Below are 14,227 nucleotides of genomic sequence, written 5' to 3'. Positions count from 1 at the left end.
TGTTTGTAAATCTTCCTGCTTCCGGAAACTTTTTTAAATATGAAAATATTTATATACAAAATTAAATATTTTTTTCAATATCAACACTTCTTGCGTTTATGTTGTCCTAGTCAGAATTATATTATTTCGTGTATCCTGTTGCTTTTTATATGATAGTCCTCCCGTTGGCCGCGGATTCGTTATCAAGCCTGAGGCCCTCGTCACTAGTGTAACTATCGACAATAAAGGTACCCCACGCGCGACCGGACGATGGAGAACTTCAACGCAGAACCGCGAGCCCTCCCCGGGAGGGCGCCTCGAGCTCGGACTCGGAGATTCAGACTCGACATATATATTATTATATATATTATATATACTATTATATCTATATAATATATGTATTTATATCTAAAAATATACGTACAAATATATCTATTTAAAAAAATAAAGTTGACCGTCATATATCGCCAATAATATCGCGTGCGTATAAAGAAACTAATTACATTTAATTCCTTTTTTACATTTATTTACTTTTTATTATTATTTTTTTCACAACTAATTACATTTAATTATTACATTTACATACATTTAACTATTATTACATACATTTACATACATTTAATTATTATTTTTTTCATAATTATATCTCGTTTGAAATATTTTTCGACATAATTAATTGTTTCAAAAACACATATTCCAGCCTTCTAAATGATTTATTTTGCGTATTATACGAATTATTCCATCTATAAATAAATTGTTCTCTCTACGCACAAACACGCACACAGTCTGTTAATTACACGAGTTAATTGTAACATTTTTCTCGATAAGTTGACAGAGCAAGGAAAATGAGCGACGAACATACCTACAAACTAATCTACTTCAATGCCCGTGGTCGTGCCGAACATATACGGTACATATTTGCATATACTGGCATCGAGTATACCGACGAGAGGATCCCCGAAGAACTCTGGCCTGAATACAAGGATTGTAAGCGTGAAGAATCGATTTTTACTTTCATCGTTCAACTCTCAGGTATCTACCATTTACTCAAACTTTTCTGTATATAAAACTTTCGTTTCACGTGCAGGCTAAACTTACTTAAAGTAAAATTTCATACGGAATAAAGTCGAACTTTTCATTAAGTTTTGCTTCCGTAATATCGTGTTTATCGAATACCAACTTAATTCACTTACGATTCTCGAATTTTTGTGTTGCAATCTTTATTGTTTTCAATGAATCGAAGCATTTCGAATATTTTGAGAAAACCGTAAATAGGTGACTTAAAATAGGAATACAAAAATACTTCTACGTTTCTCGTTAATTTAAAAACTTTTTAGGACTTGTCGGAAAAAAAGGATAAAAAATTGAAATCAGTTCGGAAATGAACAAGAACATAGCAAAAAAGTCGAAAGAACAAAGCAGACATAAAATTCGATCTTCTGTTGCGACATTTCTATCGTAAATGGTATAATAAAAGTTTTACGCAGCATAGTCTTCGATATAATCTTATATGTCGCTTGCAAATAGAGAAACAAAAAATCAACGTAAGTCTGTAAATCAATCCTGTCGGTGTAAAACACAAAATTACGTTCGCAATAGACATTCGATTTATATTCCTTGCATTTCAATTTTCATTACAAGAACCGTGTACATTTTCTAATATTTTTTCCGTGTCTGGTATTATCTTTTATCCTTGATTTTAAAAACTTTAGGTTCTTCCCAACAGTCAAAAACACGCGATACCCTGTCCATCGTAATCGTAAGAAAAGAAAAAAAGGAGAAAGAAGACATTTCTGTATTTCTTTACTAGGCCATGTTGATTAAAACCGAAATGATTTCGATTCATCTATTCACAAGAACGCAACGGCCTCGGAAGCTGTGTTGTGATTTCCTATCGATCGTTTCCCTCTACACAGTGTTCATATGAGCCATGTTTGTTCTTAGCAATGCCTTATAAAAAGCTGCCTGTGCTGGAGATAGGCGGGAAACCGGTAGCGCAGAGTAACGCTGTGGCGCGATACTTGGCGAGGAAGTACGATCTAATGGGAAAGAACGAATGGGATGCGATGATATGCGACGTGCTCGTCGATACTCTTGGAGATTTGAAGCAAGGTGAGTAACTGATGAGATGACTTTGCATTTGTCTCACCACAGAGACAGACGTTCAAGAATTCATTGTGAAAAGACGAGTACAAACAAGATACGTATGTCTTTCCGTTAAGCGAATGTTACAGTTTGTTTGCAAAAGTCAGTTTTTAGATTATAGAATCGTAGATAGAATTTAGAGGATAGAAACTTTTAGTAGTCACTTTTAGTTTAGTAAATTCTTATCGACAATAAGCAGACTACGTTATGATACAACGATTCCAACTGAAGATTTCTATCGACATCACGAATTCGATGGCTTCCAAAAATCGTGTTCTTACACCGCCAACGTAACGTCACGCCAGTCGAATCGAAAAATTATTACTAGACAGAGAAGGTGAACAATAAACGAGGTAAATAGGCTACCGATTGAATAATATCATAACGATCGTATCTCTGGTTTTTGCTTGTCTTTTATATTTGTTTCAAATGTATAAAATATAATCGTATCGATATCGTCCACGATTAAAGCCATCCATCCGCCATCGACGAGGAACGAACGATTATATTTTATCATTTATGCGAATCCTTCTCTTCTCTTCTTTCTCTATTTACGCCCCTCGCCTTGCTTCGTACCGCCGATGATTCACAATTCGATGCACCTGAACAGCTGGAACGTCGCAGATTTTTCCGTACGATAACAAACGTGTTTTTGATGGCCTGCTTTAAACCGTGACGATCGCCATGACGTGCATCAATTGTCGAATGATGTAGTGCGACGATACTCCTACGCAACTTTTTTTTACGCTGTTTTTTCCTCTATTTTTTCTTCCTGTGTGTTATCACATGATCATGAGATACCTGTATAGAAGATGCAAAGAGTCTGTGAAGAATTTACAGATATTTAAGATTATCATAATGTTTAAGCAAAAGCTAAGACGCAAAATATTGCTCAAGATGTAATTATGTAATATTTACTCAATTTCTAGAAGACTGTTTATATCTTGTTGTTATTCTTGATATGGAGATAAATATAGTATACTTTATTAAGACCTAGATAAAAGACTTTTTTCTCGTTTCTCTTCTCTTACTTAATCACTAAGAGTTATATAACGTTTATTCGATAATTCTGCTTCTCCTGACCTTTCCACAAATGGTTGTTTATATCTCGACATTCTTGGTACTTTTAATCAAATTTTAATAACAGTACTTTACTCGTCAGAAGTAAATAAAAAAGCTCTAAGTAGAAGCAAGGATTTACTTACCTTTCCTTTCTCGAATCTCAGTTAGCAATGTTGTTCCTCTTGAAAGATTTTCCAAGTTTCCAAGACAATTTCCACGCTGGTAACATTGTATATATTTCAAGTATCGTGAACCACAGGAACTTGTTGAGGCAATATTGAAGAAAGCAAAGAGAATGAAGAAATTGTAGGAACTATGAGAGGCTACTCCTTCTTTCACAACTTATTTTCTCTTCGTTTGGGGGGAAAAACACAAATGAACGTAACGGTTGGTTTCAGCTATCTGCTACTATCGCATGGAGGAGAATCCTGAAAAGAAGGAAGCGAGGAAGAATCAACTTTTGAACGAAACAATACCATTTTACTTAACTAAATTCGACCAGATTATTGGCGAAAATGAAGGATATATCATTCCTTCTACCGTAAGATTTTTTATCCAAATTTAATGTTAAAATTTTTAGTCTTTGTGCAAACTGGGCCATGTTGTCCATAAAAAATTATTGAAACTTTGTTGCGACAAGACAGCTTTAATTGTTGAGAGCAGAGTGTATCTTTAAAATTCATTCCTGTTAGTTTATGTACAAATGAATTTGCCAAGATTTTCAGCTTTTAGATAATTATTCATGTATCTTCCTCATCAAGTTTGATAGAAATTATTACTATCGTAATCAAAGCAAAGATTAAGATATGTAAAATCATTTCTCTGGATATGACACTCTTGTTTAATGAGTGATAAATGATACCATTCGAAATATCATATTTATATAATATATAATGATACTTATAAGTGTAATCACTTAAGTACAGATATCTGAATTTTTCTCACTGTCACTGACATAGATACGTATTATCGTTCCTTAGATTACTTGACCAGTTTATTTCTTTCATCACTGTGTTATTATATAATAATAATAAATAGTCACATTAAATTAATTTAGTATGATTATGTTGTTTAATAATACGTGTTTCATTGCAAAATATTTAGTTAAAATGTGTATCGAATCGTTGTAATTCCAAAGATGTCAATTGATGTAATGTAATAATAAAGTATAAAGTATAATAAAGTATAAAGTATAATTTCGTCTGTGGTATAATCTTTCTATTCCATTTTGTTACGTCGCACCGCGAGCAATATGGCAACCAGATGTCACCGGATGCTCGCAGCGTATCCTCCATAGTTTCAAGTACCTTCCATAAATCTCATAGATTTCCTAGAAAAGGTCCTTCAAACCAAACAAACGTCTGTTTCCGAAGAATTTCTAAAGACTATTGTCTACCCCGACTGGACAAGGGAAAGTTAGTTTTTCTCACGTATGCTGCAACTTTCCTCCCACTAACCACTTTCTCTCGAGGGCGGTTAAGACCCTTCGTTAACCAATTAACAACGAAGCCACTTCCTTCACTCTCCTAACTAAAATCGTCACCAACAAATCCGATGGTCCCGTGCGCTAGACACACCCATCCTTAGCTTTCCTCCGAGACAGCATCGTCTCCCAAGACAGTTCTGATTTCACATCCTTCGAACGGTCAATATCCTTCCACCGGGTAGGACACACCCACAGATCAGTCACTCATTCATCTCGTACATATTCTCAACGCGAGAATTGATTGTAATTTCAACAAATAAATAAGAAAAAAAAATCTCGTACATACGCACCAGCGTAACTGCCTTCGTTATAAGTTGTTGGAATAAACGGTGAAATATAACTTACTATACTGTGTCATATTCATTTAACCACCTCTTATCTTAACCGAAACAGGGGAACGACTACTTCGCGGCGTCGATTCACCGAATCGTAGCGAGAATTTACGCCTCTCGCTACTGCGACTGCGTCTCTCCGCGAACGGTCGTAACACATTGATCGACAGAAGTACTAAACTCTAATAACATAAATTTATATATTTTCTATTTCCCAGCCTCCAGTTTTATAGATTTTTCTATCTTCTGTACTACTTTTATCCCTTTTATTTTTTCTTACATGAGATTATTGTAAATTTAATATCATTTGTTCGCAATATTTGTTATTTATCTTTCATTGAATTTGAAATTTCGCGCTTCAATGTTGTGTGTTGTTCGACGTTTTATCGAACGATGTTTATCGAATTAGTTTATGAATACATACATAATCATTAAAGAATCTACAAACCTTACTAGTCTGTTTTTACTAAGTTTTGTTACAGAAAACATGTTCTCATAAATTTTCAACTTTAATTTATGGAAATTTATTAACCTTAAACTATAAAATCATTCAATGAGTCTTTCCGGATGTTTTTATGTAGTCATAATTTCACATATCAGCACAGCTCCACCAATAGGATAAGAGTTACGTGGAAGCAACAGGGGGGAAGAAGAACATATAGAGATCTAAAGGTTATTTTTGTCTCATTCAAGTTTCTGTTAACCGGCTTGGAAATTTCCTGTGCTTGTTTCGACTTTGAAGTCTTAAAAAAAAAATTGTAAGTAAATAGTATATATATAGTATATATATCCTGAGTCAAAGTTTCTCTTTATAAATAATAAACCGTTTAAAAACTATATTTTGTATGTTTTTTCCTTATTCATAATTAAATAATAAATATGAAATACTTCTACAGAAAGCCGACATCCTTCAATTAACCGAACAGCAGATGATTTAAAAATTAGTAGTTGAAAGAAATAAATGTTATTACATGTTCATAATTGATCGATAAATTTAAATATACAATTAGAAAATGTTTCTTCTTTATTGATAACTAAATAATACAGATAAGATACAAGATACTTGTACGAAAAGTCGGCGCGTCGTACAATTAACGGAACAGCAGAGGATTTGAAAATTAGTAGTTGAAAGAAATAAATGTTATCATATGTTCATAATTGATCGATAAATTTAAGTATGCAATTAGAAAATGTTTCTTATGTTTGGAGGAATATATAATCACTGCTGAATGTTTTGTAGTTACGAAAGTTGTATACAAACATACATTGTACATACGACTAGTAATGGTACTAAATTACTGTTAGAGGGTCTTGGGTGTATAGAACCATATGGTTAAATTAATACTAGAGATAACGAATCGCGCGAATGTAATTAATATTTTGAAATGCGTTGTTTGCATTAATTGATAGTTTTCTTATAAACTTTTTTATAAACAATTTCATTGCTATAGAAAAAACATATGCTGCCGGTAATATGTCTATCCTACTTAAATAGAAAGTGCAATATTTTGTTATAATATTTGGCGCAAGTTTATACATTATTACATCCAAAAATAATATTTTTTTTATATCTAAGCTATATTAAAATATAAAGATACAAATAGCTATGCGAGTAGTTAGTAGTTGATGCTTTTTACTTAAATTGTCTTATACTTCATAATTTGTAATAATATAATTCTTGTCATCAATGATTCTTCGTTTTTACTTTGTATATATTATACTTCCAGGAAGATGCCGCTCTATAAATTGACTTACTTCCCAGTTACGGCATTGGCAGAACCAATCCGTTCTTCTTCAGCTATGCTAGTATTCCATTTGAAGATGAACGTATCAAAAAGGACGTCTGGCCAGAAATAAAGCCCTGTAAGCTTAAAATTTAAAGAAGTTCTGTTTCTTAAATCTCATCTTTCCTAATTTAACTAAAGTAGCTAAATAAAGTAGAACACAATTATGCAGAGTATAACAGAGATTATTGTTTACTCTCCATTGCTCTATAAGATATGTGGGAGAACAATAGGTATTGTTAAGGAGACAATGCCCTTTGTTTGCTGATAAATTATCAATAAATTAAATTATATCTTTCCAAAACAGATAACAGGAAGCTAGATATTTAAGAAGCATCATAATCTGTTTGTTCGATAGAATCTTTGATTCTATTAGTTGTATGTTTTTAGTGACTCCTTATGGCCTGCTTCCTATGCTCGTAGCTGATAGAAGGAAGGTTGCTCAGTCTACAGCTATTTGCCGTTACTTAGCCAAACAATATGACTTAACTGGAAAGACTGACTGGGCAAATCTTCATATTGATGCCACTGTTGATACTATTCATGATATTCGTCATAGTGAGTATCCAGTGCTGTTTTGCATAAATCTTATGAGAATCTTGATAACAGATAGTACATATCTGTTCAGGTATTTATTAGTTGAAATCCGATTTAATATTTGATTTAATCGAACGATACACGTATGTCAACAATACAAGACAAAGGATTAAAAAGGATTGTAATTCTATCTTCAGTATTTAACTGAAAACAAATTTTCAGAAATTGCCGCCTTCCACTATGAGGAGGACGAGAAGGTCAAAGCTGCAAAACGCAAGGCTGCTGAAGAGACGCTGCCGTTCATTTTAGAACGTTTGGACCAGCAAGTGAAGGAAAATGACGGCTACTTCTACGATGGTACTCTCTCTTGCGCTGATTTAACATTCGTTGCTCTGCTCGATTATTTGAACTTTATGTACAAGTCTGATCTGATCGAGAATTACGAGAATCTGAAGCTGCTGGAGAAAAAGGTCCTCCTTCTGCCCAAGATCAAAAACTGGATTGAGAGACGCCCAATTAGCGAATTCTAAACTTCACGATTGCTTATGGTTTTATAAGCGTTTAAAGATTGCTGTTGTCACGGTGGTCGTGAGAACGCAACGAAAGGATGGTTATGCCTCACATACCTTGGTCAGCAATATGATGGCTAAGCAGTAATAGAAACCCTATGTGACCGGCATCCAGCGATAGCCCCTCCACAGGAGCCGGGTCCTTGATATAAAAAAGTACCTCTCGAGTCGTTGTAAGAACATTCTTTTCTGTGCTGTTTGACCATTCTGTATTGTTACTCTGTCAGTGTTCAATAAATTTTCTAATAACAATCAAAATTTAAGTACGAATTTCTCACCTTGCGTGCGGAACGTGAAATTACCCCGAATCGACGTGACAAAATTGGCGATCCTGCCAGGATCCATTCATCGCATCAAGAGGAAACTTCAACGGGAACTCTACGGATTCTACAGCGAAGGACCACGGTCACCTCCTTGATCAAAAGAAGGATCTGCAAAGAATCTCGGTAAGCTGGCTTTCGTACATTATCGAAACCGTAAGCCTGAAATACGTTCTGAAGATAGTGACTCCTCTTCCGCCGAAAGTGTCATATTTCTCAGCATGAACCCAACTGACAAGAGTACCGCTAAACAAAACGAACTAATCGCTACCCTGATTGAACAATTTGAAAGCCTAACTCACGAGTTTAGAAGCTTTAGAAACAGCACCGATCAAAACATTAAAAACATAAAAGAATTTGCGGAAACTAGCGATAGAAATCGCTCTAAAGAAATACGCGATCTTGCAAAAACCATGGAAATAAAATACGACACCGAGACTGACCAGTCGCAAATAAACGCCCATTTAGAAACCGCTGCTGATAACGTAACGGATGACGAAACTGACGGACCGAACACGTCACAAAGACCACGAGCCGCATCTAGCCGCGCCGCGATTAAACCAATAAACAACTACAACGAAGATCGAGGGCTCGAGGCAGATAAGGCCATACGAACTGTCGAGACACTACGTGGTCAAGATGACGTAGACGTTGAAGATTTCATCTTATCGGTCCGCAAAGCAAGAGCTAGGTGCAAGGCAAGTGACAGAGAGCTATTATTAGATCTCATACTGATCGAAAAGATTACCGACAACGCGAAACGAAACATACGATATCTAAAAATCAACTCGTTCGAAGACTTATATTCATGCTTAAGACAACACGTATTAACACCAACAACTATTAGCAACTGTAGGGACAAATTAAAGAATTTAAAACAAGGGGCAACAGAAAGTGTACAATCTTTTGACTCCAGATTCCGACAACAGCTAAACGAATTAAATTATGCAGTCCAAAACGAAAACCGCACACCAACAGAACGACGCGTAGCTATAGATATTGAAGAACGCGAAGCACTTAAAACATATTTGCTCAACTTACGATACGAGATAGGACAGATGGTGGTATCTAGCGATCCAAAGAACCTGAACCTTGCCCAACGACTAGCAGCTGATAGAGAACAATGGTTACGAGAAGCAAATCGTGTTGCCAACCGCCCAAAGAATCAATCTCACAACATTACATTAGTATCCAAGCGAACTACTACCGATTCACAGCCACAAACTTCTGCTCAGCTACCTAGCCGACCATTAGACGACCGCATGAAACCGAAGTGTCCAAAGTGTTTACGAATTGGACACACAGCCGAAAAATGCTACTCTCGAAATTTTCCATTTGCCAGCCAAGGAAAGATTCCACCTCGAGTAAACCAAACAACGGAGAACCCAGAGGAAGCTTACCTCGAGTTAACTGCACCACCACCGGAAGATTACTATCAATCGTACTGCAACGAAGAGACGGAGGAAGAGCCAGATTCCTCATCGATACCGGAGCAGGAATCAACCTTATAAAAGAAAAAGCCTCACTAAACGTCCAAACTTCTAACCCAAAAACCTTCCTAATGGGAAGTGACAAACATACCACTAACAAAATTTGCAACTTAACCATGCTCAAGAAAAATCATCAATTCTACGTAGTCCCTAACAACTTTCCCCTAATCGAAGATGGAATAATCGGACTCCCATTCCTTACAAAGTATCAGTACAGCGTCACTAACAATAAACTAACCTTGGACGAAATTATATTACCATTCCAGGAAACCGATAGCAAGATAAGACCAGGCGAAACTCTAATCTCAGCCCAATACATCGAAGGAAAGCCCACAACAGTATGTTTCATCAACACTGGTAAGCAAATCTGTCACATTACAAACGAAATAGAGAAACCCGATAAACTAAGCCAAATTAATAAATTCGCACAAATAATACGTACCAAACATATTGATCCACAACTTCGAGAACCCCTTGAGAAAATCCTCATCAATTACTTAGACGTTTTTAATATGGAAACAGACTCATTACCATGTACCAACTTGACAGAACATACAATCACACTCAAGACAGACAAACCTATAAACATCAAATCTTATAGACAGCCCGAATGTCATAAAAAGGAAATCGAGACTCAAATCAACGACATGTTAGACAAACAAATCATAGAACCATCGGACAGTCCATATAACGCACCAATTTGGGTAGTTCCAAAAAAATTAGATGCATCAGGCAAACAAAAATTGAGAATCGTTATAGATTTTAGAAAATTAAACGAGCAAACAGACCAAGACGCGTATCCTTTACCAAATTCGGACGAAATACTCGAGCACTTAGGCAAAGCTAAATTTTTCTCGGCCCTAGACCTCTCGTCAGGATTTCACCAGATACCTATGGAGCAAAATTCCAAAAAATATACTGCATTCTCAACCCCACAAGGTCACTTCCACTATAATCGCATGCCCTTCGGCCTTAAAAACGCACCGGCGACGTTTCAACGTATGATGGATACCGCGCTACGGGGGTTAATAGGAAATAACTGTTTCGTATACCTGGATGACATTATAATATTCGGGAGCACCATCCAAGAACATAACCGAAATCTAGCCATTATACTAGACAGACTACAAAATTTAGGATTAAAAATACAACCGGACAAATGCGAATTTTTGAAACCGGAATTAGAATACTTAGGACACGTAGTAACAAAGGAAGGAGTAAAGCCTAATCCCAAAAAGATTCAAGCCGTGAAAGACTTTAAAACACCAAAGACCGCGACCCACATAAAGTCATTCTTAGGACTCGTTGGATACTATAGAAAATTTATACGTAATTTTTCTAAAATCGCAAAACCATTGACAGATCTCACAAAAAAGGACACTCCATTCTACTGGACCGATAGACAACAACTTGCATTTGACACACTAAAACAAAAACTCTGCGAAGCCCCTGTACTACAATATCCAGACTTTGACAAAACATTCACATTAACAACAGACGCAAGTAACGAAGGGTTAGGAGCAATACTCTCCCAAGACGGACATCCATGCTGTTATATATCCCGAACTTTGAACCCTCCTGAAAAGAATTATTCCACAACCGAGAAAGAGTTATTAGCAATAGTATGGTCAATCAAAAGACTAAGACAATACCTACTTGGTAGAAAATTTAAAATTCAAAGCGATCATCAAGCCTTGAAATGGTTAAAGAATGTTAAAGACCCCTCATCGAGACTCATGCGATGGCGTTTGAGACTCGAGGAGTACGATTATGAAATCGAATACAAAAAAGGAAAAGAAAATACAGCTGCAGATGCTCTATCCCGATTGTATCCTATCACTAATGAAGAAATCCAACCCAATGTAGAAAACCCGGACTATTATGACGAGTATATAGACTGGAAAATCAATATCACCCCAGCTCCGATAACCCAAAAACCTAACAGACCACACTTTAAACAAATTACAAAGACCGAACTGGGAGACTTTAACGAACAGCATTGATTGCGTCAATTAACCAAACACTTTATTAAACACCGAACCGGACGCTTACAAATAGGAATAAACGACAATAGCTTCAGCACGTTAGAAAAGGTAAATATTCAACTCATGCTAAGGTTTCTAACAACTAGATTCCCTCAAATTAAATTAATATTTGAACAAGATCCGCCAGTAGACTACGATAACGAACAAAAACAAACGATACTACGCGAAAATCATAACGAATTAGTAGGACACTTAGGTATACACCGCACCGTGAAACGAATACAAGAGCACCATCACTGGACAAACCTAGAACAAGACGTTACAGAATTCATACAAAACTGCGAAACCTGCCAACGAGAAAAGCTAAATCGTATCAGGGCCAAGGAACAACCTATGATAACTGACACACCGCTTAATCCTAATGACAAAATCGCAATGGACATATTCGGACCTCTCACCAAAACCAAACGGGGCAATCAGTTTATCCTGTCTATCCAAGATCAATTAACCAAATATCTCATCCTCATACCCTTAAAAGACCAAACAGCCAACTCAATCATTAACGAACTTTTGGATCACTATGTGTACATATTTTCCGCACGAAAAAGTATTCTGACGGACATGGGACGAAATTTCGTATGTAAATTGATGGACACATTTGAAAGGGCTTTCAAAATCCGACACATAAAAACCACTTCTTTCCATCCACAATCTAACGGATCCCTTGAACGAACGCATGCCGTAGTAAAGGACCTTATTCGAACTTGTACGACCGACCGACAGAACGACTGGGATGAAAACTTAAAATTAATATGCATGGGATATAATACTTCAGTACACGAGACGACCGGACATACCCCATTCGAACTAACATTTGGACGACAAGCTAACATGCCATCCTCAATATCAACCACTCCTAGCCTAACCAGAGAACAATTGTTTAACCTCTGGAAAAATCGACACAACGCCTATATAGCTAAAGCAAGACGAGTTACCGAATCTAACAAAAAGCGATACCAGAGGGATCAAATGCGAAAAATTATTAAAACACAGACGATATTCCGAGTAAAAGATAAAGTATGGGTACATAACGATCACAAAACTAACAAGCTAGACCACGAATGGCTAGGACCTGCAGAAATCCTCTCATCCAATCCACCCACCTATCTTATCGAATATTCCAACGGTCACACGCAAAGAATCCACGGTAACAGGCTAAAACCCTACCTTTCAGGAAGAAGACCATAACATGGATCATCATAACACTCGAGTACATTAGAAGCGATCTAGAAGTAAAACCATTGAATTACGCCAACATATTCCTGGAACACATTGACAATTGCTATCTGTGCAACGAACAAATAGATATCACCCTTATAGTAGGCCTTAACGATCCAATTGACCAAGTTAATAGATTACAACGCGTAATAGATTTAATAGACCGTCAATGTAAACCACCTTGCGCTTACATACCAGAAATAAGCAGCCTAAAATTTAATTACAGAAATCTTCAAAACCTGACTCGGCAACTCAAATTATTATTGCGTTATAAAAGCAAACGCGGATTGCTCAATGTCATAGGCTCAGTATCCAAAACTTTATTCGGAACTCTCGACGAAAACGATTTAGAACTCATTAACAAGAACATCGATACATTATTTGTTTCCAACAATAAAATAAAAACAATTCTTAGTAACCAAACCGCACTCATCAAACGCGTGCTAGACAATACCAAAACAAATCAACTTGAAAACTTAGCCAACGATATACACAAGATTGAAAACCACAATGAAAAAAACGAAATATTAGTCTCCCTATTAATTCAAACCGAATCTACCATATCAGAACTCCATATAAACATCGACGAAATTTTTAACACTGTTATGTTAGGGAAACAAGGAATCATAAACCCACAAGTTATAGAACCCGAATAATTCTTAAAAACAGTTGACCAAATAACGAGACAAAACTTTATGACTAACCATATCGAACCTTCAGTTCAAAACTTTCAACTAATTATAGATCTAAGCAAACTAAAGGTATGGATAAGAGATAACAAACTTATATATACAATAACTGTGCCGCTTTTGGAAAACGATGAATGGAAAATAACTAAAATTTACCCGATACCTTCCAAACAAAACTCTGTATTCATTGCGCCTGTAATAGAAACGGATTTTTGCCTCTAACCGACTCAGAACAATACACCTTTGTCGATAGTCACTACTTAAACAAATATTGTAAACGAACGGCAATCATCCACATTTGTAAAAGAACTCAACCGAGTCACAATAGAATCAATTCACCTGAATGCAGATCAGAATTAATTACTAATCGACAGACGGTCAAAACTTGCCCGACTGCTGTCTTCAAGCTGGAAGAATTGTTCGTACCTTTGCAGACGGAAAACCATTATATTATTATTCCTGCGAAAAATGTACAAATCGACGTGTTATGTAAAACACATAAAATCCTAGAAATTAGACAACCAAGCTTAATTAGCAGTAAAACCGGGTGCATAATCACATACGATCATAA

At 36.1% G+C, this 14,227-nt stretch overlaps 1 protein-coding gene and 1 long non-coding RNA gene across 2 annotated transcripts in view; one reads left to right on the top strand and one right to left on the bottom strand.

The window, feature by feature from the left end:
• Positions 1-2,519: 2,519 nt before the first annotated feature.
• Positions 2,520-14,227, bottom strand: part of LOC143304367 (uncharacterized) — a 41,542-nt gene continuing 29,834 nt past the window's right edge. The window contains exon 2 of the long non-coding RNA XR_013061062.1: positions 2,520-3,614. This is a non-coding gene — a long non-coding RNA (uncharacterized LOC143304367). The remainder of the gene's footprint in view (positions 3,615-14,227) is intronic.
• Positions 5,532-7,952, top strand: LOC117164042 (glutathione S-transferase-like). The gene is made up of 4 exons (XM_076626820.1): positions 5,532-5,762; positions 6,732-6,867; positions 7,179-7,346; positions 7,548-7,952. The coding sequence occupies exons 3-4, from the start codon at positions 7,202-7,204 to the stop codon at positions 7,853-7,855; spliced, it is 453 nt and encodes a 150-aa protein (XP_076482935.1). The 5' UTR covers positions 5,532-5,762; positions 6,732-6,867; positions 7,179-7,201; the 3' UTR covers positions 7,856-7,952.

The sequence above is a fragment of the Bombus vancouverensis genome, unplaced genomic scaffold (assembly GCF_051014615.1).
Source record: "Bombus vancouverensis nearcticus unplaced genomic scaffold, iyBomVanc1_principal scaffold0031, whole genome shotgun sequence".
NCBI lineage: Eukaryota > Metazoa > Arthropoda > Insecta > Hymenoptera > Apidae > Bombus > Bombus vancouverensis.
This window is presented reverse-complemented; position numbering and strand designations above follow the sequence as displayed.